Source organism: Rhinoderma darwinii, chromosome 3 (genome assembly GCF_050947455.1).
Source record: "Rhinoderma darwinii isolate aRhiDar2 chromosome 3, aRhiDar2.hap1, whole genome shotgun sequence".
Classification (NCBI taxonomy): domain Eukaryota; kingdom Metazoa; phylum Chordata; class Amphibia; order Anura; family Rhinodermatidae; genus Rhinoderma; species Rhinoderma darwinii.
In genome coordinates this window covers 57938831-57966021 of record NC_134689.1, presented here as the reverse complement: position 1 = coordinate 57966021, position 27191 = coordinate 57938831, and the positions used below count along the sequence as shown (strand labels likewise).

The following is a 27191-nucleotide window of genomic DNA, read 5'->3' as shown; positions in this document are numbered from 1 at the left end:
CTATCATACTACTCACACTGGGTCTTCCCGAGAGGTTTGTATTCTTATTCATAAACTGATTCCTTTTAGCTGTATAGAAGATGACATAGATACTGAAGGTAGATACATATGTCTACATTGTACTATTTACAGTGTTGAGTGATTTGTAGCTGCGGTGTATGTGCCACCTCCATATTCCAGAGTGGTTCTCAGTAAAGTTCTGGCCTTCACTAGTAGGATTACAGGACTCCCGCTAATTGTGATGGTAGATTTTAACAACTTGATAAATGAATGTTGGGACAAATTGCATACAGATGTACGATTGCTGAGGGATGACCTAACGCGGTTCGGACATCTGATAATGGAATCCTCGTTAATAGATATTAGGCGTAAAAAATATCCCCAGATTAGGGCGTTTTCCTGTCACTCTGCTACATGTCTAATTCCATGTCTAGGATTGATTATATGTTCATTAATGACATATTTTTGTCTAGGATCCGGTCTGTAGAATTCTTAACTAGAACATTGTCGAATCACTCCCCTATCCTTATGAGAGCAGATTTCTCGCGTTTAGCTAGACAGGGTATCCAGATGTGGAAAGTAAATGCATTTTGGCTCCCGTTGTTGAATAAAGATTATATCAATAAGCATATTACGGAGTATTTTCAATTTAATAGTGGAACGGCATCTTGCAATGTGGTATGGGATGCCATGAAGGCTTCAGTTAGGGGGATCCTTATTAGTCTGAGGAAACTCAAAACTAGAAAGCTGGGGGAAGTTCTGAGACGTAGGGTTGATGAAACCGAAACAGAATTTATTCAATGCCCGAGCGTAGGGACAGAAACACCATGGAGGGAAGCTAGGGAGGCTCTGCAGTCGCATCATTTGACAGAGGCAGAAAATAAAAGGTACTTTTCTAGACAGTTTCATTTTGAGGAAGGGGATAGGGATGGCCATATGCTGGCTACTATTATCAAAACACAGGAAGGGTCTTCATATGTGGCATCTATTTCTACCTCTCAAGGGGCCTTGGTATCCAAAACGTCACATATACTTGAGGTTTTCCACCTGTTTTATAAGAATTTGTATAAATCTAGAATTACTGTCACAAATGAAGAGATACAGCACTTTCTTTCTGGCACGTGTCTCAGTGTACTGTCAGATGAGGATAAGGATTTCTTAGAGACCCCGTAGACTCTGGAAGAGTTACAAAATGCTGCTGCATCTTTGGCCAATAACAAGGCGCCAGGACTAGATGGATTACCAGTGGAATTGTATAAACAAATTGGGGATGTATTGCTTCTGGAACTCTTGACGGTGTTCGGAGAGGCCTTGACATCAGGATCCCTACCGAGCACTATGCAAGAAGCCATAATAGTCGTACTGCTGAAACCTGGAGAAGATCCGCTTATGCCGGATTCGTATAGGCCAATCTCCCTACTACCGGTTGATGTTAAAATTATTGCAAAGACCTTGGCTGTATGTCTTTCTAGGGTTATCACTAGTCTGATACATCCGGATCAGACTGGCTTTATGCCTGCAAAGTCTACGGCCATTAACCTTAGACGCTTGTATTTAAATATGCAGATTCCAGTGGATAATCCAGGGAAATGAGCTGTCTTTTCCTTAGATGCGGCCAAGGCCTTTGACAGTATAGAGTGGGAGTTTCTTTGGAGAGTTCTGGAGAAGATGGGGGTTGGGGAGAAGTGAATTGCTTCTGTTCATACTTTGGATAATGCAATTGGTGTCATCAGACGATATGGCTCATATTCTGGGCTAACCATCAATTGGACTAAATCGGATTTGCTCCCGATAGATGAACCTCTGGTGGAGTTGGATAGGGAACATATCCCGCTGCAATATGCTACTGTTATCAAATATTTGGGAATAATGATATCAATAGTGCTGACTGATTTTGAACGCCTAAATTTGGACCCCTTGATTGATAAATTTAGACATAAACTGGTGGCCTGGTGTGGGTTACCTATCTCATTAATAGGGCGTACCAATCTGATTAAGATGCTGTGGATGCCTCAGCTGTTATACTTTTTGCATAATTCACCTGTATGGATACCCCAATGACTCTTTATGATTGTTAATCGGCTGTTTAGGGATCTTATCTGGAAGAAAGGGCATGTAGATATAAAACTATACACATTGCAGAGAGGAAAGTTGGATGGTGGTTTGGCGGCTCCTAATCCCGGGATATATTATATGGCGGCACGGGTACAACACCTTAGGGGATGGGGGTTGGAAGAGTCAGACTCTGTGCAGGGTATACTAAGACATTTCACGCAGTGTGAGAGGTTGTTTGAAGCTTTAGAGGCTGGTAAATTGAAGAAACACACTAAGAGATTGCCCACGTTATATCAAATGCATAGAGTATGGGAGAAGGTAAAAGATCTTTTGGGAATTCAATAACTCTTGTTTACCTGAGGTTGCGAGCCTGGAAGGATTTGGGAGATGGAAACATACGGGAATATTCTGGTCGGTGCAGGTTTATAAGGAGGGAGCTTTGAAACTGTTCTCTGATTTGAAATCTGAATTTGCATTGTCTAATGATTCCTTTTTTGAATATTTACAACTTACATGCTTTGGACACAGAAGCCAATATAGGAGATACAGTCACGTTCACTAGGAATCCGATTGTTACTCTTGTTGGTGATACGGCAAAATCTAAGGGACTTATCTAATTGGTGTATAAATATCTCATGGATAGAGAGTACTCTAAACGACCTCTTGGGGTTAAAGAAAAGTGGGAAAGAGATATTGGTCCTATAAAGGAAGGGCAATGACAGGAGATAATGGAGTACATCCCTAGATTGTCTATGAGTGAGGCACATAGGTTGTCGCATTTGTATCTTCTACACCGGGTATATAAAACGCCTCAGTTCTTATTCGACATTGGACTGAGGGATAATCCTTTATGTAATAGGTGCAAGGTTCATAATGCGGATCTCTTACATATGATGTGGTCATGCCCACATCTGGAAACATTCTAGAGGGAGGTGGTGGAGATAGTTAATGGGGTGTATTCTGCCAATTTTACAATGACGCCATATGTGTGTGTGTTGGGGAATGTGGCCGATCTAATGGGTTCTGAGGTATTTAAAACTGCTGTAGCTCGGTTGCTACACATGGCAAGGAAATTAATTGCTCAGAGATGGTTGAAGGAGCTTCCTCCTACAAGGGTAGAATATGTTGCCAAAGTGAACTGGCTTGTATCCATGGAAAAACCTATATATTCGAAACGGGGTACCTTATGGCTGGATGGGTCGGGACAAGCGTCTGTGGCGCTAGTAAGAGATAGGGGGATGTTTAGGAACATTGTTGGAGAAATATAGGGATATAATGAGACTGTATGAATATGTTATGGTTTAACATACTGCTGATGGATGTCACTACGTTTATGACTGCTGGGTGATGTATATTGCTTGATGACATGACATGTTATTCTGGTGGATTGGGGTGGATTCTTTCCCAAGTGTACTAGGTTGGAGGAGGGTGGGGGGGGGGTTATCTATTAATGTGTATTTATTTTGTACTGCTTGTGCTTTTTTGTACTTGTGTGTGCATGCATTGTGGAAAAAAAAAACATGTGAAAACTTGTGTTCTAATAAAAAGTTACTTGATTTAAAAACTTCATTCCAGGAGGCCGCGTTGGAGAGAGGAACACAGACTTCAGGGTACTATGAGGTTTTTTTCTGAGTTGCGTTTTTTGCGGCAGGATAGCTGCGAACCCGCCGCAAGAAACGCAACAACTGCTATTTGTTGCGGGATTTACCTTCCCATTGAATTAAATGGGGAAAACCTGCAACAAATAAGCAGCGTTTAGGCAAATACAATTAACATGCTATGGAATAAAATTCCTGAGCAGTTTTTCCGCTCTGTATATATTTGTTTTATCTCATCCACTTTGCTGGTACTGTATATGTTGTGGTTTTTCCGCAACGAATTCCGTTGCGAAAAAACCACAGTATTTACGCAACATGTGAACTCAGGCTACATGCACACGTTGCAAATTTTGCTGTGGAAAATACGAAGCAAATTCGCAGGACACCGCTAGAAATTTGCGGGAAAAAAACATACTTGCGGTTCTTACGTTTTGCTGCATAAATCGCAGAATTTTCATGCTGCTGGTTTTGCTGCATATTTAGATAATATTGCAGTGATAGAATTCGCAAGCTGAATCGCGAGATAAATTGACATGCTGAGGTTTCCGAAAATACGCACCGCGGGTCAATTTACGTGCCGAAAAATACCGGTGTATGGACATGAGATTCCCTGGAATGTCATTGCCTATGCTGGTACTTTATTACGCTGCAGTTTTGCGGCACGCAAATACGCGCGGCAAAACCTAAGGCCGGGTTCACACTGGTTGGATATGCTGTGTAAGACTATGCTGCGTATTCAACCTCGTACCCGCAGCACATCATGGTGCATTCTTTGGGGTGGAATTTCCGCTGTGGAAAGCAGGACTGCAGCAGTCAAATGGGATGTAACGTCATCCCTGCCTGGAAAAAGAACAGAAGATAGCGTTGCTATGACAACGCTTGTGTGGTAAGTATGAGCTTTTTTTTTTCCTGAGTTGCAATTCTTTGCTTCAGAATCGCTGCGATTACACAACAAAAGTCGCAAGACTTGACAGAAAAGCACGACAACGCAGCATAAATTGACATGCTGTGGATTTAAATTCCGCACCGCAGGTCAATTTATGAACGTTTTGCTGCGTTTTTTTCCCGCAGCGTGGGCATGAGATTTTCTAAATCTCATTCATTTTGCGGCTACTGTAAATGCTGCAAAATTTCTGCACAGAATTCCATTGCGGAAATTCCACAGCGTTTACATTACGTGGGAAGGGTATTTACATAGTGCAGATTTTGCCAGTATTTTTTAAGCTAAACCCAGGGACAAAATCTAAACAGAAGAATAATATAAAGGAAGGTCTTAAAGTGTCTCCTCTTTTTAATCCAATTTAAGTTTTTACTTTAAAAATGCAGACAAAATCTTTAGCAAATCTGCACGTGTGAACTAGGCCTCAGAGCATATTCACACGGTTTATTTTCAGGCTTATTTTAGAGTGTAATGGGCTCGTATTACGCTCCAAAATACACTTGTAATAAGCCTGCAAACAGTTTTTCGTTTAATTTAATGGGAAATACACTGAGCTGTTCCCACGAGGCCTATTTTTACACTGCTGAATTCCAAAAACATTTTCTAAAAAAAAAAGCCTCGTAAGGGCATGTCCACACGTAGCGGAATTGCTACTTTTTTTTCTGTCTGGAATTGTGGACGGAAAAAACGCAGCAGAATATAGTAGCAGCAAAGTGGATGAGATTGAACAAATCTCATCCACACGCTGCGTAAATAATGAGCAGAAAAAAATGCTCAGAAATGGACCTGCGGTACGGAATTTTATTCCACAGCATGTCAATTGTATTTGCATAATCGCTGAATATTTGCTGCGGGTTTCCCCCATTTAATTTATTGGGGAGGTAAAACTCGCAAATAGCAGATGTGTTTTTTCTGGCGGGTTTGTAGCGATTCTGCCACAAAAAACGCAACTCTGAAAAAAATAAACCATCTATACTTACCTAGGAGTCTGTGTTTCTTCTTCCAAGCCAGCCAATCACAGGCTGTAGCGGCGATCACATGGATGAAACATCATCCCAGGAGTCCGGCCTGGATGACGTCAGAGGGCCGACCTCATGGGATGATGCTTCATCTCATATGACCGCCGCTGCAGTGAAATGACACGTCATCCCAGGAGGCCGGCCTGCTAGAAGGCCTGTTAATGCAGCAGTTTTCCGCAGCGGACATTCCGGGCGAAAAACTGCACTACAGTTTAGTGCGGTTTTTCACCCGGAATTCCCTGCAGCACACAGGGTGGATACGCTGCGTGCTTTGACGCAGCGTATCTGCTCCGTGTGAATACGGCCTAAGAAGAAGTAGCAGGTCACTTCTTGAGGCGTTTTGGTGCTGATTTTCACTACAAAAAAAACGCCTCAAAATAAGCTTCAGGTCAGTTATTTTCATGGGGGCTTTCGAAGACCAAGATATATATGGAAAAACCCTTGGGCAACCAGCCACATTCTTCTCTATAGTAGATATATAGATGATCTGTTCCTTATCTGGGAAGGGGACATTTTGAGTGCCACTAATTTTTGTCACTCATTAAATGAAAAATTGTAGGGGATCAATTTCACATTCAATATAAAAAATGATGATAGATTTCCTAGATCTGACTATAGCTCTGTCTGCCCAAAAGTTTATTACACACTTTAAAAAGGTAGACACCAACAGCTACCTAGGCTTTCATAGTGGCCACTATTCCAAATGGCTTAAAAATATACCATACAGCCAATATAACAGAATAAGAAAGAACTACACCTTACGGTCAGACTTTAATAAAAGTCAAATTTTTTGCACATTTTTTAAAGAAAAAAGTTATCCTAGTACACTTTTATCTGATACATATAAAAGAACCACTGCCTTAACACAAGGGGATTGTCTACCTGCTAATAATATTGACAAAACAACAATAAAATCAAAACAGGACAAAAAAACTCTTCTAACGCTAAAAGCGACTTCAGTTTCAGTTTTAACTTTGTCATAAAACATAACTTCGCTCATAAGAAAATTAGAGATAGCCTAAACAGGCATTGGCATATTCTGGAAATTTACCCATTTACCCATTTCTTCGAACAATTATACCATCTAGACCAAGAATGACCTTCAAAAGTGCAAAAACATTCAACATTCAAAAATATTCTGGCCCCTAGCTGTGTGAATTTCTTTATATCACTACATAATCCCAGTCAAAACAAATATAAAAATAAATTTGTAAGTAAAACGGATAGCTTTAAATATGGAAAAATAGATGTTTGTGCTGCCACATCATAACTAACAATACCAACGTTTTTCATTCCCAACAAACTGGAAAAAAATTAAAAATTAAGAAAAAGTTGAATTGTCAGTCACAATTCGTGATTTATCTAATTAACTGTAACTGTGACCTTCAATATGTCGGCAGGACCAATCAGCCCCTGCACTGTCGTCTATATAAGCATAGATCAAACTGCAACAACAAATTCCTTCTCCACAGTGTCTCTAAACACTGCACATACATGATCGTAACTTCAACTGTTTTACCATTACACTTATAGATCAAATAGATGAAAGCCAGCCAGACCATTTCAACTCTCTTTGTAAGGCCGGATTCACACGAGCGTGTTCAGTCCGTGATATGCGATCCGCAGGTCGGCCGCATTTGCCAGACTGAACACACTCCTAGCGTCATAGGTAACGATGATGCTAGGAGCCCAGCTCCCTGCAGTGTGCTCAGTCCAGGAAATGCGGCCGACCTGTGGACGGTATATCACGGACTGAACATGCTCGTGTGAATCCGGCCTTAACGTGAGGTCTTTTGGATTTATCAACTGAATACACTTATTTAATAATTTTATTTTTGCTATCTTACTATAAATGAATTGTTTGTAGAGGACTCACAATAATAATAATAATAATAAGAATAATAATATAAAAAACTACTCCCAATAATTACACTTTTATTTGCTCTACAGAGCTATACTATACCTTGAGCTCTACCAGAATCTCTAATGGCTATAGAATAACTGTTATACCTTAAAATGCATTAACCATGGATATTATATGCTATATATATTGAGATAAGACATACGAAACAGCAATATAACTTTATCAAGTAATTATGTATACCCCTCATGTGCATACTACACCTTAGATATATTTTAATAGTTTACACTTACCCTTTGTAGTCTTGCACTAAAGGGTACTCTGCTATTCCTTTGGTTCTTTCTTCATCCGCCATCATAATGCGGACTTCACAGACGTTTGCGCTGGCAACAACAACACTTTTGTGTTTGAGCCTCCAAGGCTTCCGTAGTCTCTCAGCGTCATATCACTATGACGACCATGAACTCAAACAACGCCGGTAGTTCCTCTCAATTTGTATACTACCTCAGAACATTGTTCGGAACATCTTTACTTTAAAAAATCCATTAACGCTAACAAGATATAAAGTTATATATATATTTTTAACAATATATTAAAGTGCTGTTATGCAACAGCAATATATATGTTTTTCTTTTATAACTACATTTTAGTCCTATGGTGTATATTTATACAAAATATTTTAACCTGAGATCCTTTTATACTCTGTTAACAAATAGGATTTAGCTATGTTTCCCTGTTAGTGATCCTTGTGAGCACCGTCTGCTATAATGAATGTGACCTGTAACCTTGACCCGGTAGTCCTTGTTACCGTCAGTCTAAGCTCTGTATATAAAAAGCATGCACCTTGAACTTATACATCATCTGTACCTAACCTGATGAAGAGGTCGTCCCGGCCTCGAAACGTGTAGTTTTGATTGTACAAATAAATAACTTTTGGACCTCATTCGTTTTCTTTCCTTTACGATCCTCAATGGTGACGGAGTGATTACCTCTCGACTGTGCCCAAAGAAAAAAATCAGTTTTTTCTTTCCTCACATCTGTGAACAAGCCCTAAAGCTTTTGAAACTATTTGTTTAATATAAAACAATTTTATAAGTGATTTTACGCAACTTTTAATATTTTTTTTATTAAAAAAACATGTATTTACTTTTTGAGATACAGCTTCTATGTAACCTATATACATAGAAGCTGTATCTTGCTGTCAAAGCCCAAACTGACAGCTTCAGTGATGTGATCGATAACAGCTGGATCCTGCGTGTCAGGGGACCCGCTGTCACGAAGGGTCTGTGGGCTCACTGGGCTGTACCGCCTTGGGGGTAAGGCAGCTGGCCAATAGGGAGCAGGCGAGAGTTCTATAGGTACAGCAGATAGCAGAAGGGCAGGCTCGACTGGGTCTAGGTAGCAGGCGGACGTCAGGCGAGGTGAAGCAGGTCAGACGTGGATGCAGCACGGCACAACTTTGTTACAACTCAGTGCTAGACCACGAATGTATGGATTGCTAGGAGCAGGAACTGGAACAGGTATAGGATTAGGTACAGGGACTGGAACAGGTAACACACTAGGAGGCCATCACATAGACAAACTAGGGAACACAACAACGCTCAGGCATAGAACTAGGGGGCTGGACCCCTCTTATAGTCCAGGGTACTCACGGGTCAAAGTTCATCCACAATGTCCGATGCGAGCGCTGCCCCTTTAAGAGCGTGAACGAGCGTGCGCACCCACCCTACGGGATCCGGCTGAGGTGAGTGGACGCGAGCGCTGGCGTCTCCTAAGAAGGAGGCTGGGGCTAGCGCTTGCCGACTTGTGACTGCGGCTGTCAGGAGGGGAACGGAGCTGACAGCCCGTAGCCACGGACTTTACACCCGCTGTCATGGAAGAAGTCAGTCCCACTAACCTGATGGATTCCGCTTTGATGACAGTTTCTATGATACAAACTGTATCTTGGGTTTATAAATAAATCTATAATATCAAGACATTCTCTCATCAGTTGTATTTTTCAATTGGGAGGAGTTTTCCCTCAATGAGCAGTCTCTTTAAATATAACATATACTGTTTGGTTTACTCCATTCCTCGAATCACCTTGTTTTTATTCCAACATACTGACAGCTATGCCATTTTTATTTGTATTTTTCTTGATCTATATATCCACTTTTTGTACCTGTATATCATTATCGATATAATATAATCTAGTATATAAATTTGTATTAATGCATAGTAGCCCAGGGCTCTAGGGACACTACAATCCCTTTGATATTGCATTAAAGGCCACTCTTATGGCTTCTGATAAAATCCCCATAGCGGAGCTATGATCTCTGCGCATGCGCAGGGGAAACTGTCATGTCTCTGTGTGCCTAGGCAGAGACTTAGTCATTCACGGCTATATGCGCCATATGCGTATGCACCGGGAATATGATCCCATAGGTCAATGAATTTGTATCCTTATTGGCCAATCTTTATGTCCATCATACGGAGTGAGGCTCGAGCCCTCTGCTTGGACAAGACTGGCCAGCTTCTGAATGATGCCATAGGCCAATGACACAGCATCCTGATTGGACTACTCAGGTGCCTGTCAGATAACAGGATGCTCAACCTCTCTGTTTGAACTTGATTGGCTGATTCCTTATCCGTTGTACTCTTCCGGTCTCTATATCATCTCAGAAAATTTGCAGCGCGCTGTCATTAGCCCCAGTACCCCTGAGGACGCTACTTGTGTAACGAAACATGTCGGAGGGCTCCAAATTACTTTTAAAATAACGTGCTTTGCTGCTGGTTTTCACAATTATACTGTCGATCAGGCTTGGCGTCCTGTAGCCGCCGGCCATCTTTAGCACTGTGTACCACATACTATATAGGCATTGTCCAACGGTATTAATCCTCCAGCAGCATGCATGTTTAATTTTTAAACATACATGTGGTTCGTCTGTTTGCTTTAATAGCCTAATAAAGTTGATACTAATTATTTAGGGATAGTTGGGAAATAGGGTTCTTTGCCGGTTGGAAATTTTGTATATATGATGTTCTAGTGCCCGCCAACTATCAGGGTCTTTTTTCTTCTTTGTGCGTTCAATATCGGGTTATTCACCCTTTGTTCTGACCCTGTTCTCACTGTGGAACATCTTCTACATTCAGTATACATAAGTGATGGCAGGTTTCCTGTCTCAAAAACCCAATTTAGTTTATCTGCAGAAGTAGCCTATGTTTTTTCTACCGACAATATTCCTCTGCACCAATTTGATATTCAAACAGCATTTAGAGATCTACAGAAAACATATCAAAAATATGTTAGGTCCTGTTGGGAAATAGCAAGCCTGAAACGTATATTGAACAGCAGGTCGTATATAAAGGTTTATGCATCAACATAACCCCAAATTCATATCGAGGTGACGCTGAATTTATAAAGGACTGGGAAGAACTTTTAACAGCAAATTCTTTGCGGATGCTTGGTTACATTCTGGAATTTGAAAAAAGAGACTTTAATAACACCACTGTACAATTAGAAAAATAAATTGTGGACATTCGAGCATTTAGTTCCTCACCGGAATTTAATAACTGCGAGAATAAATTACAAAAAAACATTTAAAAATTACAGGGTGATATTAAAGAAAGAAAACACCGAAAGTACATAAGGGACAGAAGGGACTTTGACACTGGCCAATCTTACACCTATAGAACACGCGCATACCCTGTACCCAGAGGTACTGCTATTACAACAGATTTCTCTAAATGATATGTTTTGGGTACTTTTGAATCTACTAGTTAACAAATAGGTACCAAGCGTAAAATTAAGAATAACAGATACGGTTCTTACATAGTTACATAGTTAGTACGGCTGAAAAAAGACACATGTCCATCAAGTTCAACCAAGGGAAGGGAAAAGGGAAGGAAAAATGTCTACACATAGGAGCTAATATTTTTTTTGTTCTAGGAAATTATCTAACCCTTTTTTAAAGCCATCTACTGTCCCTGCTGTGACCAGCTCCTGTGGTAGGCTATTCCATAGATTCACAGTTCTCACGGTAAAGAAGCCTTGTCGCCTCTGCAGCTTGAACCTTTTTTTCTCCAGACGGAGGGAGTGCCCCCTTGTTTTTTGAGGGGGGTTTTACAAGGAACAAGATTTCACCATATTTTTTGTATGTGCCATTAATATATTTATATAAGTTAATCATGTCCCCCCTTAGTCGTCTTTTTTCAAGGCTAAATAGGTTTAATTCTTTCAATCTTTCCTCATAACTTAAATTCTCCATGCCCCTAATTAGCTTCGTTGCTCTTCTTTGTATTTTTTCCAACTCCAGGGCATCCTTTCTATGAACTGGAGCCCAGAACAGAACTGCATATTCTAGATGAGGCCTCACTAATGCTTTGTAAAGTGGTAATATTACATCCCTGTCCTGCGAGTCCATGCCTCTTTTAATACACGACAATATCCTGCTGGCCTTTGAAGCAGCTGATTGACATTGCATGCTGTTATTGAGTTTATGATTTACAAGTACACCCAGATCACTTCTCAACAAGTGAATCCACTAGTGTAGCTCCCCCTAGGACATATGATGCATGCAGGTTGTTGGTACCCAGATGCATAACTTTACATTTAGCTACATTAAACTTCATCTGCCAAGTGGACGCCCAAACACTTAGTTTGTTTAAATCTGCCTGCAATTCATGAACATCTTCCATAGACTGAACTATATTACATAGCTTGGTGTCATCTGCAAAAATAGAAATAGTGCTATTAATCCCATCTTCTATATCATTAATAAATAAGTTGAATAATAGTGGTCCCAGCACTGAACCCTGGGGTACACCACTTATTACCGGGGACCATTCAGAGTAGGAATCATTGACCACAACTCTCTGGATACGGTCCTTGAGCCAATTCTCAATCCAATTACAAACTATATTTTCTAAACCTATAGTCCTTAATTTACCCATTAGGCGTCTATGGGGGACAGTGTCAAATGCCTTTGCAAAGTCCAAAAACACTAAATCCACAGCGGCCCCTCTGTCTAGACTTCTGCTCACCTCTTCATAAAAACAGATTAGGTTAGTTTGACAACTTCTGTCCTTAGTAAAACCGTGCTGGCTGTCACTTATAATGCTATTTATTGTCACATAATCCTGTATATAGTCCCTCAATAGCCCCTCAAACATTTTCCCCACGATGGATGTTAAGCTTACTGGTCTATAATTACCTGGGGAAGACCTAGAGCCCTTTTTGAAAATAGGCACCACATTTGCGCTGCGCCAGTCCCTTGGCACTATACTAGTCACTAGAGATTCTCTGAATATTATGAAAAGGGGGACAGAAATAACTGAACTAAGCTCCTTACGGACTCTAGGGTGTAACCCATCTGGTCCCGGGGCCTTGTGCACATTTATTTTATTTAATTTAGCTTGGACCATCTCTACATTCATCCAATTCAGTATATCAACTGATATATTAACAGCACTGGCAGCGGCTACATCAGCTGCTCTTTCTTCTGTTGTATATACAGAGCTAAAGAACCCATTTAGTAACTCTGCCTTCTCTTGATCCCCTGTGATCAACTCCCCATTACCATTATCTAGGGGTCCTACATGTTCAGACCTTGGCTTTTTAGCATTTATATACTTGAAGAATTTTTTGGGATTTGTTTTACTATCCTTGGCCACCTGCCTTTCATTTTGTATTTTTGCTAATTTTATTACATTTTTACAGATTTTATTAAGCTCTTTATATTTTACAAAGGCTACAGCTGTACCCTCAGATTTATATTTTTTAAATGCCCGTTTTTTGTCGTGTATTGCCCCTTTCACAGAAGGTGTAAGCCATGTGGGGTTTAATTTGAGTCGTTTATACTTGTTACCTATAGGAATAAATTTTGCACTATAATAACTCAAAGTAGATGTGAAAATCTCCCATTTATCATTTGTTACATTATTTGACATTAGTTCTTCCCAGTCCATATCCTGAATTGCAGCCCTCATCCTGGGGAAATTGGCTTTCTTAAAATTAAATGTTTTTGCCCTCCCAGCCTGCGTTTGTTTTTTACAGTATAGGTAAAATGTAACTATATTATGATCACTGTAGAGAAGTATTCGGCACACAGACAAATATGATTCAAAACTTCTTTCGTTTTATTTGTATTGTATTCAAATGCCATGGGCGGAGTGCAACGTTTCGGTCCAAGAAGACCTTCGTCAGGCACTGGAACCCTGTTGGCGTGGATGTATCCTGCTGATGAGCACTGCTGTTCGTATCGCGGCTTACCGCTCGTTTTTGGCGCTATATTATGATCACTGTTACCGAGGTTTTCACGAACATTGACATTCCCAACAAGATCTGCATTATTAGAAATGACCAGATCCAACAGAGCTTCACCTCTAGTCGGGTCTTCCACAAACTGGCCCATAAAATTTTCCTGCAACAGGTTGAGGAAATGTCTCCCCTTTGCAGTTGAAGCTGAACCATGACACCAATTAATATCCCGGAAATTAAAATTCTTCTAAGAGAATATCGACACAATCTAAATCAGCTGCACAATGTCAAACCAATCCGACTTTACTACATTCTACTATCACCTCCAATTCTTTATCCTCAGTCTCCTGTACATCTACCATTCCGAAACATACCATATACGCCCCGCCCAGTGGGCATAAACCCTAGTGGAGGGAATATCAGATGCCCTACGAGTACGAGCATTACCAACACTGGGCCTACCAACGGTTTTCCTGCGTTGGGGTCTAAACGAGTAACGTCATCAGTCATCTCGCGCGATAACACTGGTGGAGAAGAGATGAAACTTTGCGATATCTCCTCCGTCTACCTAAGTTCGTGTCATGGTTTGTGGGTATGTGGACCCACTAGGCCGCATCGCCGTAGCAGGGAGGCAGCTGGCCAAACAACAGGGAACCCCAGAAATACAAAGTCCTGCACAAGGGTACCTGGATAGACCAGAGAGTTGCCGCAGCTCTGGCACGAATGGAGGTGGGTGCAGCAAGTAACACCAGACGTGGTGGATGACAGCAGGTGCCACAGGTTGCGCCAGACGTGGCGAATCCCTCAGGTCGTTGCAGGTGACACAGGACGTAGCAGATGACACAGATGCCGCAGGTTGCGCCAGACGTGGCGAATCCTTCTGGACGTGGCAGATGACACAGGACGTGGCAGATGACACAGGTGCAGTAGACACGACTCCAACTAGTAGGCACAGGAACAAGAACACTGCACAGGATACAGGAACGGGAAACACTAAGGGACCTTTTGTAAGACAGACTTGGTAATATTAACAATGCTCAAGCAAGGATCAGACGGGCTGGGGCCTTCTTATAGTCCAGGAAATCATGTGTGTTGACGATGATGATGATTTCCTACATGTGCGCGCGCTGGCCCTTTAAGAGTGGGCACGAGCGTGCGCGCACCTAAAGGACACGGAAGTGAGTGCTGGCGTCTCCTGGGAAGGAGATGGGGACCAGCGCTCACAGATCCACAGGGCGTCAGGAGGTGAGAGGACACGACGGCCCGCGGCCATGGACAATACAGTATCCCCCTCTTACGCCCCCTCTTCTTGGGACTAGAGCGAGAGAGGAACTTCTTAACGAGAGCACGGGCATCGAGGTTCTCCTCCGGCTCCCAGGACCTCTCCTCAGGACCAAACCCTCTCTGGTCCACCAAATAGAAAGTCCTTCCTCCTACCCTCTTGCAGTCCAGGATCTCCCTCACCTCGAACACATCAGAAGAACTGCTGGGAGCAGTTGCGGAATAGGAAGTCTTGCTATAGCGGTTCAGGACCACTGGTTTCAGGAAGGACACATGAAAGGAGTTGGGGATTCTGAGGGTAGGAGGCAGCCGCAGTTTATAGGAGACAGGGTTAATCTGTTGCAGAATCGAAAAAGGACCGAGGAACCTGGGAGCAAACTTGTATGAAGTCACCTTCAAATGAATATTCCGTGAGGACAGCCAGACCTTGGTACCTGGAAGATACAGCGGCGGCTCTCTTCTTCTAGTATCCAATTTTCGCTTCATGCGATTGAGAGCCAGCAAAATAGAGGACCGGGTCTGTTGCCTGATATGCAGGAACTCCCCAAATGCAGAGTCAGCAGCGGGTACCTGAGAAGTAGTAGACACTGGAAGAGGGACTCTAGGATGTTGACCGTATACAATGTAAAACGGAGTGGAAGTGGTGGACTCGCTTGTGTGGTTGTTGTACGAGAACTCGGCCCATGGAGGAAGCTGTACACAGTTATCATGCTGTAAGGAGATGAAGTGACGGAGCTAATTCTCCATGATCTGGTTGATCCTCTCGACTTGCCCATTGGACTGGGGGTGATAGGCTGAGGAAAAGTCCAATCCCACATCCAGGAGTTTACAAAGAGCCCTCCAGAACTTCGAGGTAAACTGAACCCCCGATCAGACACAACGTGAAGGGGCAAGCCATACAAGCGGAAGTTGTGCTGAATGAAGAGACTCACCAGTCGGAGAGCAGAAGGTAGGCCGGTCAGCGAGATAAAATGTGCCATCTTCGAGAACCGGTCCACCACCACCAAGACAATGTTGCATCCTGCTGAGGGAGGAAGGTCAGTGACAAAGTCCATTGCAATGTGCTGCCAGGGGGCATTGGATACAGGCAGGAAGTGTAGCAGGAGGAACAGCAGGAATGGGTGCGGTGACGACTGTGGTTGGAGCAAGCAGCCGATGGGCAATGGCGTTCACCGACAGGAGGAGTTGGTCTTGCCATGACTGGAGGTCTTGCATCTCGGCCAGCATGGCTTGTGTCGTTAAGGTCTCAGGTTGACCAGCGAGGTCCATGACCTGAGCGTACTGTCACGGTTTGTGGGTATGTGGACCTACTAGACCGCACTGCCATAGCAGGGAGGCAGCTGGCCAAACAACAGGGAACCCCAGAAATACAAAGTCCTGCACAAGGGTACCTGGATAGTCCAGACAGTGGCCGCAGCTCTGGCACGGATGGAGGTGGGTGCCGCAGGTTGCGCCAGACGTGGCGAATCCCTTAGGTCGTGGCAGATGGCACAGGATGTGGTGGATGACACAGATGCCGCAGGTTGCGCCAGACGTGGCGAATCCCTCTGGACGTGGCAGATGACACAGGACGTGGTGTATGACACAGGTGCAGTAGACACGACTCCAACTAGTAGGCACAGGAACAAGAACACAGCACAGGATACAGGAACGGGTAACAGGGCTCGGGTAACAATTGGAACGGGTAACACTAAGGGACCATTTGCAAGACAGACTTGGGAATACTTACAATGCTCAGGCAAGGATCAGACGGGCTGGGGACTTCTTATAATCCAGGAAATCGTGTGTGTTAATGATGATTTTCTGCATGTGCGCGCGCTGGCCCTATAAAAGCGAGCACGAGCGTGCGCGCGCACCCTACGGGGCACAGCGGACCGGAGCGGAAGTGAGCGCTGGCGTCTCCTGGGAAAGAGATGGGGACCAGCGCTCACGGATCCATGGACGCTACAGTCCGCACCACGAGACTCTGTTACGCAAAGGATTATCGTACACTCCAATTCCTGCGTTCGTTTGACAAGTTCAATTGGACCAAGGACATGAATTTATTTGCCAGGAAACTGGCCTTATGTAAATTCTTTCAAAATAACGCACAGGGCAGAAGTGATATTGATGGGACAGAAACTAATCCTCTGAGAGATCTTGAAAATCTGCTGCTTGAAAACGTGGTTGGTGGTGTCAGTGTACTGTACAAGGTCCCTTCTCTTTACGACCTAATTCTAAACTTACACACCCCTTTTCCCAATATGCTCATATCGATATCTTTATCAAGATGGTCAGTGCTGAATTGAAGAAACTTAAATCAGATAATGTGAGGGCTCTACGTAATCTTAGTGAGATAGAGAGATTGGCGTTAGAGGAACTATGCAAAAATGAACAGCTTGTCTTGAAACCATCCGACAAGGGTGGTAACATTGTGGTTATGGACGAGAAAGACTGTCCATATGGTCCACAGGTTATTTGATGATACCACTACATATGCCACCCTTGATAGAAATCCTACAGACTCTTTTTTGGCAGAGTTACGTGTCCTCCTTATCGATGCTAAAACTCGTGATATCATTACACAAGATGAATATAGATTCTTATTCAATCCAAGCCCTACAATTGCTACTTTCTATGCATTACCGAAAATCCACAAGGCCTCTCGCCCTGTCCTCCCGGTTCCCGGACACTGTCCGTTAGGACAGTGTGCGCCGGGAACTACTCCGCAATAGTATGTCTGGATGCGGGAACTAACCCCTCTGCAGGACGTACTATTGCGGAGCAGCGCGTGAAGAGGTTAAACTCTATTCTGACAGATATACTATATAAAAAATTAAGAATATTTATATTACTTTAAACAGACACATCTAATATATCGGAATCTAATATTTCTTTGAATTAATAATATGTTCAATTAAATCGTCAACAAAATATAGACTAAACATTTAAACGTAAAATAATACCATACTATTAGTGATTTTAAAAGTTTAGGATAATATGTCTTTCTGCTACATTACCTTCTACCTAGTATGTATCAATGAATTAATTTAACGAAAAACAAATTTAAAATTAAATACAAACGCAGTATGAGAACTTAGCTTAAGAAAACTGCAACATTATAAAACTCTTGATACATTTCTATATATTTCCAAGCCTGTTTTTATAGTTTTTTACATTTTGTATATACTAAAACATTATACATTAAGCCCTTCCCGCTTTGGCCACTTTTGACCTTCCTGACAGAGCCTCATTTTTCAAATCTGACATGTGTCACTTTATGTGGTAATAACTTCGGAATGCTTTTACCTATCCAAGCAATTCTGAGATTGTTTTCTCGTGACACATTCGACTTTATGGTACTGGCAAAATTTTCTCGATACATTCAGTATTTAATTGTGAAAAACACCAAAATTAAGCCAAAAATTTCAAAAATTTGCATTTTTCTAAATTTAAATGTATCTGCTTGTAAGACAGGCAGTTATACCACACAAAATTAGTGCTAATTAACATCCCCCATATGTCTACTTTAGATTGGCAAACAAAAAGAGTTGGTCAGCTCCTACTAAAACATGACATAGATATTCAGGTACTAATCTGCCGTGACTAATGTATTACCAGTAGCAAGAAAATGCAGATGCACACCACAGGCGCTAAGATATTTATATACACACACTTATTGTTTATTATGCATTTTTATTGCATTACTGCTATAGTTCTCATGTTAATAAATGTGAGGTTCTTAGCGCTCAGTTTGATCAAAATGTGCGAGCCCACCTGCCACAACAAGGCGACCTCTATCAGGGGGTCCCTACACTGAACATTGTATCCCTATTTTGGAGACTTACCTCTCTCTATTGAACGCAGCATCTGAGGGGTTAATCTGTCAGATCGGAGGCTAGCTCCGGTCCTGGCCATTACACCAGGGTGCCAGCTATAACATTCAGCTGATGTAATAGTACTGCTCTTTGTGGGAAGCCCTGCCCGACAGCGCCATAAATATATGGCAGATGTCAGGAAGGGTTTAATACTCAAGTTTTTTGTTGTAACCAATTGCATCACGTTAAACTATTTAAGTCGGTGTCGGATGTTACCACGCATGATTGAGAAACAGGAAGGACCCCGGAAATGTCATACAAGGCATATCAAGATGCCGACTGTTACTCCACGTGTAGTCTCTGTCGAAGTCCAAGATTGAATCTACCCGAAAAAGAAGGGCATCATTTATCAGTGCGCCACTGGCCTCTGCATAAAGGATTGCTTCAAAGTGTAACAAACATCCATGGATAATTTTATGATTTCTTTTTACCCCATTATTATACCCTCTTATTATGCTTCTGATTTACTCTGCCCAGCTTACATATGCCCCCACATTATAAACTGAAATACAAGCAAAACTCCAAACAAAACTACTACCAAGCAAAATATGTGCTGCAAAATCCCATCTTCTGAGCTACAGTGTGCCCAAACAGAAGTTTATGTCCACATATATTGCATTGCCATACCCGTGAGAAACTTCTTAATAATTTTTGGGGTGTGTGTCTCCAGTGGCACAAGCTGGGTACAACATATTAGGCACTAAAATTTTATATCTGTGGTACAAATTTAATTTTCACTATACACCATCCGCAGCGCATTCATTTCTGGAAAACACCTGCAGGGTCAAAATGTTCACTACACCCCTTGATAAATGCCTTGAGTTGTGTAGCTCCAAAGTGGGGTTATGACTTCTTTTATTATTTCACATCAGTGCCTCTGCGACTGTGAAGAAATACTTTGTAAATAGCCAAATTATTCCTCAAATGCTCATGGTGTTCTTTCACTCCTAAGCCCTGTTGTATGCCCAGGCAAAAGATTAGGGTCTTTCTAAAACCGGGAAACACAGCATAATAATTCAAGAGATGTCTATGTGGACCCACTAGGCCGCACCGCCGTAGCGGGAAGGCAGCTGGCCAAACAACAGAACACCCCAGCAATACAACCTCTTTGGCACGGATGGAAGTGGGTGCAACAGGTTACGCCAGACGTGGCGGATAACAGCAGGTGCAGCAAGTTGAGCCTTTCGTGACGAATCACACTGGACATGGCAGATGGCACTGGACGTGGCAGACGACAGCAGGTGCAGTGGGAAACTACTCTAACACTAACAGGCTCAGGAACAAGAACACAGCACGGAATACAGGATACAGGTAACAGGGAATGGGTTACAACAGGAACGGGATAACACTAAGAGACCATTTGCAAAACTGACATGGGAATACTAACAACTCTCAGGCAATGAACAAAGGGGCAGGGCCCTTCTTATAGTCCAGGAAATCATGGGCAGTTGATGATGATGATTTCCCATGTGTGCACGCTGGCCTTTTAAGGCCGGGCACGAGCGCGCGCACCCTACGGGACACAGCGGACCGAAGCAGAAGTGAGCGCTGGCGTTTCCTGGGAAGGAGATGCGAGCTAGATCCATGGCTACGGCCACCGGGGGGTGAGTAAACCCGATGGTCCGCGGCCAAGGACACTACACCAATACAGCAAAATCTGGGCTCCAAAAGCCAAATGGCGCTCCTTCACTTTTGAACCCTACCGTGTGCCCAAATAGCAGTTTATGACCACATATGGGGTATTGCTGTACTCGGAAAAAATTGCTTTACAAATGTTGGGTTATTTTTCTCCTTGTGGAAATTAAAAATGTTGAGCTAAAATTACATTTTATTGGATAAAATAGAATTTTTCATTTTCACAGCCCAATTCTAATAAAATCTATGAAACACCTGTGGGGTCAAAATGCTCACTGCTCCCCAATATATAGTTGTTGTGTGAAGTTTACAAAATGGGGTACTTTTCGGGCTGTTTCTTATGTTTTGTCAAAGCCTTTGCAAACCTGATATGGTGCCTAAAATATATTCTAATAAAAAGGGGGCCCCAAAATCTACAAAGTGCTCCTTCATTTCTAAGGCCTGTCTTGCAGTCCAGTAGCACACTAGGGCCACATATAGGATATTTTTAAAACTGCAGAATCAGGGTAATAAATATCAAATTGCATTTTTGTTACAGATATAAATGTTTAAAATTGAATATCTGCTAAACAAAAAAAATTAAATGTTTCAATTTTACCTTCGCTTTAATTCTTGTGAAACGCCTAAAGGGGTAAGAGACTTCCAAAATGCTGTTTTACATACTTTGTGGTTTGATAAAATGGAGTGTTAAAATTACTTATAGGGGGTTTCTAACATATAGTCCCCTCAAATCCACTTCAGAACTGAATTGGTCTCTAAAAATACTAGGTTTTGGAAATTTTCTTAAAAAGGGGAAAAATTGGTGCTAAAAGTATAACCCTCCTAATGTTCTCAAAAATTAAAAGGATGTTCAAAAAATGATACTAAGATAAAGTAGACATATGGGAAGTGTATATTAGTAAATATTTTGTGTGGCAGTACTATCTGTCTTACAAGCAGATAAAATCAAATTTTGAAAAATGCTAATTCTTTAAAAATTTTTATCAATTTTGGTGATTTTCACAAATAAACAATCAGGCTCGATGAAGACGCCAGTCCGGCGTTGAAACGCGTAGCTTGTCGACCTTATTTCAATATTATTAAACTAATCATTTAGTTTCTCTTAATAGCAGCGCCCTTGTGGTCCTTTTTTCCTCCTCCTTTTGTGTTTATAAAGGGAGACATGTCAGATTTGAAAAATGGGGCTCTGTCAGGAAGGTGAAAACTGGGTTGCGGCGACAAGGGGTTAAAGTCTCCCTACCTTTAGTTGGATCACCACAAGTTGAATTAGAACCTTAAGTGAGGATATTTAGATCTACTGTATAGCAGGAGTAAAAAATACACCCCTTACTAGGAGTAGGATGCTAACTAACAAAGTCACTGGACAGATAGAAAAATGGCCCCAATAATATCCATACTCCAAGGTTCTGTAAATATACAAGGTCACGGCACATAGGGATAATTGTTAATATCATACGGAAATAAACCTAAATGTGCCTATTGACCTTTTGATTGCACATAAAACAGAAGAGGTCTATGGATAATAAACCAGCAGCCACACAAACAAGTACACTTTCTGAGCCTGTCCAGGTTACCACATCTCTACGCGTTTCTTCACCGCTATTGCGCAGTGACTTATCAGTAGACAATATTCAAACATTCATGCGACTGCAATTTAGTTATTCACATGAAATGGCTGCATCCACACTCTACTCCTAGAATGCCAGTAAATTAACTAGTAGTACAAACAGCAATGTCTACTCTCTCACTGTAGCAAATAGCGTTGGTAACACTCTAGCCGGGTATACCTCTCCAGGAAGAGCTCCTGACATCACTGTCCAAATATGGATAGTGATGCCAGGGGATTCTCCAGGAGTGGAAACCCCTGCCAGAGCGTGGCAACACTCTGGCTGGGGATTCCTCTCCAGGAAGAGTCCCTGACGCCACTGTCAATATATGTCTGGGACTTTCCCCCTGAACCTGGGACGGTTCGGAGATATGCCCTGATGTACACTACACTGTCACCCTAAATTGCTGATGACCGAGAGTTACTGCTGGCGGGAGTTACCAGAGATTGTATATATGATCGGTAAATGTCCGACATCCGCAACTCTGGCTGACTCTGTGCACTTGATTTTTGGAATGGGATGCTGTAGTTGGAGCCGGAAGCAGATGGCTCCGACCACTGCATAGCGGCCGTTCGGCAGAACTGCAGCTCTGCTCCTATTCACTTTCACCGGAGCCATCTGCTTCCGGCAACATCATCTGGCAGTCGGAGGCAGCCGGAGTGGCGGATCGGTGCGGGGTCTGGGTGTCGGACATGCACCGATCATATACTGATGACCTATCCAGAATGTGGAAACCCCTTTAGCTAAGAGAACTCTCACCATTCTACTAGCTACAATCAATTCACTAGCTGACTACCTAGCTAATAAGTAATGGTGTGAACCAGCATTAAAAGGTGTTAAGAATTGTGCAGGGACAGCGCACTTTATTGTGGGTACTGCTAGCAGGGGCAGATTGCGAGCTTAAAGTGGCCCTGGAAAAAAATCTAAACATGGCCCCATGTTGTGGGTGGGGCCAGCACAAGTAGGTGGAGTCAGCAAACCGTTAGCTGTAGCCACATTGGTGATAGATGTAATATTATTATTATTATTATTATTATCAGCATTGGGCTGTGTTCATATCTGCATTGGACGCTCTTAGGCGGCTTTCACACTACAGTATTTTCTTTTAATATAATGTATGTGCTAATAAAGCTCCCAGGAGATGCATTAAACGGTTTAAAATATGGATGGCTCTGCTATCCGTCCCGCATAGGCACTGATGTTAAAAAAAAAAAAGCACATTTATATGCATTGGAATAGCGCAGCCTTCAATGCTATTCCACGCAGACTGTTGAGTTTATGGGGGGTCTTTGGATCCATTTATCATAGGCGTCAGGAGCTTTTCCGCCACATACAGTGAACTGATATAAATACCATGGGGAGAATGAAGCCTTAGAAGCTTCTACTGCAGGTAAAAAAAATTGTGACCAAAGTAGTGCAGCATGCCGGGTAGCAAGCGGTAGGGGTACTAGGGGAAATAGACAGTGGTAGACAGTGGTAGGGGAGTCTCATGGGGTGCAGGGGACACTGAAGAGGATTTTGAACCTTTATTTGTGATGGGGGGACAGATGGTGTATTTGTGCTTGTGCTGTATATATGTGCTGAGCTTGGTTCTGGGGCTGTATATATGTATTGAGCTTTGTTCTTTTGCTGTATATATGTATTGAGCTTTGTTCTGGTGCTGTATATATGTACGGAGCTTTGTTCTGGTGTTGTATATATGTACTGAGCTTGGTTCTGGTGCTGTATATATGTACTGAGCTTTGTTCTGGTGTTGTATTTATGTGTTGAGCTTTGTTCTGGTGCTGTATATATGTATTAGATTGATTCTGGTACAGTATATATGTTAGAGCTTGGTTTTGGTGCTGTAATTATATAGGATATATTTATAATAACAAAATTGCAGGGCAGATGGAATCGTTTTCAATTCATTGTGTATTTAATGGGAACCTGTCTGGTAGTTTTAAGCCCTTGCAGCGCCGCCATGCGGTAATACATGACCTGACAATATTTCCAAACATTCCCTTGTATGTTTTTTTCAGATGCAGCAAAATCTATAAAATCAACTTTTAAAATGACGCTAAGCACTGAGCCACCATGCCACCCTACATATAGCTCCCCTATAGATAGTGCTCCACATATAGCCCACCACTGTAGATAGTGCCTCACATATAGCTCCCCCTGTATATAATGTTCCACATATAGCCCACCCTTGTAGACAGTGCCCTTCATATAGCCCCGGTTGATAGTGCCTCACAGGTTACACACCCCTGTATATAGTGTCCCACATATAGCCCACCCCTGTAGATAGTCCCATACAAATAGCTCCCCCTAAAGATAGTGCTCCACATAAAGCCCACCCCTGTAGATAGTACCTCACATATAGCTCCCCCTGTATATAGTGTCCAATATATAGCCCACCCCTGTAGATAATGCCTCACATATAGCTCCCTTTGTATATAGTGTCCCAGATATAGCCCACCCCTGTAGATAGTGCCCTACATATAGCTCCCCCTGTAGATGGTGCTCCACATACCCACATTTAGACCCCCCTGTATATAGAGCACCACTAAAAACTTTACATATCCACATGATCCCATTCCCGCGCCGTCCTGTGGCAATGCAGACCTGCTCTCTTCTGAGCAGATTTGCTGGGGCTGAACGACACCTTTCAATGACGTCATCACGCCGCTAGAATCATTGAAAGGTGCTGATTGGCAGGGCAAAATGGCCCGCCAATCAGCGCCTTTCAACAACAGAAGCATCATTGCGCCGCTAGCGTCGTTGAAAAGTGCTGATTGGGGCTGATTGGGGCAAGTCATCTTACCCTGCCAATCAGCGTCATTGTAAGGCGTTGAATGGTCGTGCATGGAATGTGCCCAGCTATTCAGCGCTGATGCATGTAATTGTATCTGCGTTCTATAGACGCAGGTACAATTAGTGCAGGAGGGGATGGCGGCTGGTTTCAGTGGCACAGCCGCCCCCTCAGATAGGCAGCAGGCCACCGCCTGAGGAGAGATGAGCTCATCTCGGGCTCATCTGTCCTCATGGACGGTGCGGCCCTGTACAGGACTGTACAGGAGAGTGGCCCCTGAGCAGTGGAGCGGCCGGCCCACCAGGAAAATTCCCGGTGAAGTGCATGGCCAATCCACCCCTGACTGCTGGTGAATTGATTGTTGCTAGTAGAATGGTGAGAGAGTTCTCTTAGTTGACAGTACAATCTCTGCTAACTCTGTAACTGTCATCAGTAGTTTAGGGTGACAGTGTAGTGTACATCAGGGGAGCAGTCCCCTCTATCCAAATAGCATCTGTTACAGTGTCAGATTTACTACCACTGTTCATAATACCAGTATTTACAACAGTGAGGGAGTAGAAATTGCTGTTTGTCCTACTAATTAATTTACTGGCATTCTAGGAGTAGAGTGCAGGTGCAGCCATTGCATGTGAATGAATAAATTGCAATCGCATGAAGGAATATTGTCTCCTGATGAGTCACTGCGCAATAGCGGTGAAGAAATGCGTAGAGACGTGGTAACCTTTACAGGCCCAGAAAGTGTACTTGTTTGTGTGGCTGCTGGTTTATTATCCATAGACCTCTTCTGTTTTATGTGCATTCAAATGGTCAGTAGGCACATTTAGGTTTATTTCTGTATGATATTAACAATTATCCCTATGTGCCGTGACCTTGTATATTGACATACCCTCGGAGTATGGATATTACTGGTGCCATTTTTCTATCTGTCCAGTGACTTTGTTAGTTAGCATCCTACTCCTAGTAAGGGGTGTATATTTTACGCTGGTTATTTGAGCTTGAATATAATGCACTGTTTTAAAGGCAGATCAAATAAAATTTATATTTTATCTATCATAATTCATATTAAGTCATTGAGCTGTTTTGTACTAATGAATTACACATCAAAGATAGAGAGTGAATTTATATATTTTTTTTACTGTATAACAGAAGATTCATTTACATTACTTATAGAAAACAGTGTTTACCTGCAATCCAAGGAAAATGCAAAGATACCATGGAGGAACATCTTCAATTTTGTATAGCATGTCAAATTCTGATTTCATTTCTGTGGTTTCAAATGTTGGATTATCATGCTCCTGTCAAATAAATGGTTTAGGAACAACAGTGAATAAAAAGTAAAATGTTAAAACTGAACTGATTTTCAGATATTTTTATATTTAAAAAAAAAAAAAAGATTCCGCATGTGAAAGATATCTGTAAGTAACAATAGATAAAGTACATCATTAGATTTCTGTAATTGCTTTATTTTAGCCTATTTGCAACAAACAGATATGGACTTTTTTTTGGGTCGCGGGTGCTCATATCTTTCACATAAACTAAGTAGAATACTTCAAATGTGCAATCACAAACAGTGGCTGCTACGGGGCCCGCAGCATCAGGGGGCCCATGCCGCCAGCCGGTGTGGCCCCTTCCATGCCCGGAGGCGTCACTAGCAGCCACTAGCGTCACTAACACCACATTCAATACTTTCAGCGTCCTTTGGACGCAGATGATATTGAACACTATGACGGAGCAGGGAGGTACCTCCCTGCTCTGTCATAGGCTACTGTAACAGTGGTGTAGTTCTAGGGTTCGCAACGGTCGCAACCGCGCTGGTCCTACTTCCTGTATGCTGGAGCAAGGAGCCGACAGCTCCTTGCTCCAGCATTCACTCTGCCGTGAGCGACTCGGTGCAGGCAGGCGCAATAGTGACGTCCTCGCGCCTGTCTGTGCAAAGTCACTCACAGCACAGACCGGAGGAGAAGGATCCTCCACCCGTAGTGGGAACGAGGATAGGTAAGTAATTATGTTATTATTTTTCTATTAGGCATTATGGGGCATTATGCTGGGTAGGGAGGCTGACATGGTGGCAGCTATTGGAGCATTTTACTATATGATGGGGTTCTATTACTTTATGCCCACGGTTTATATTTTCTCTCCTGTGGATTACTTGTGCGTGGTCTGGTCATCCTTGGATGGTTGACTCTGTTTGTCTATGGTCTGTTTCATCTGACCTTGCTGTATATATCTCCGTGTATGATGAATCCTTTTTATTCCATTATATGTTACTGTTGATTATATTTAATAAAGATTTTTTTTGTACTTTT

General features: G+C 42.4%; 1 protein-coding gene across 1 annotated transcript in view; it reads right to left on the bottom strand.

Annotated features, from left to right (window-relative positions):
* SLC23A1 (solute carrier family 23 member 1) overlaps positions 1 to 27191 on the bottom strand; it is a 514793-nt gene that overhangs the window by 474517 nt on the left and 13085 nt on the right. Inside the window, exon 3 of the mRNA XM_075859964.1 lies at positions 26070 to 26180. Coding sequence (XP_075716079.1) covers positions 26070 to 26180 — 111 coding nt within the window. The remainder of the gene's footprint in view (positions 1 to 26069; positions 26181 to 27191) is intronic.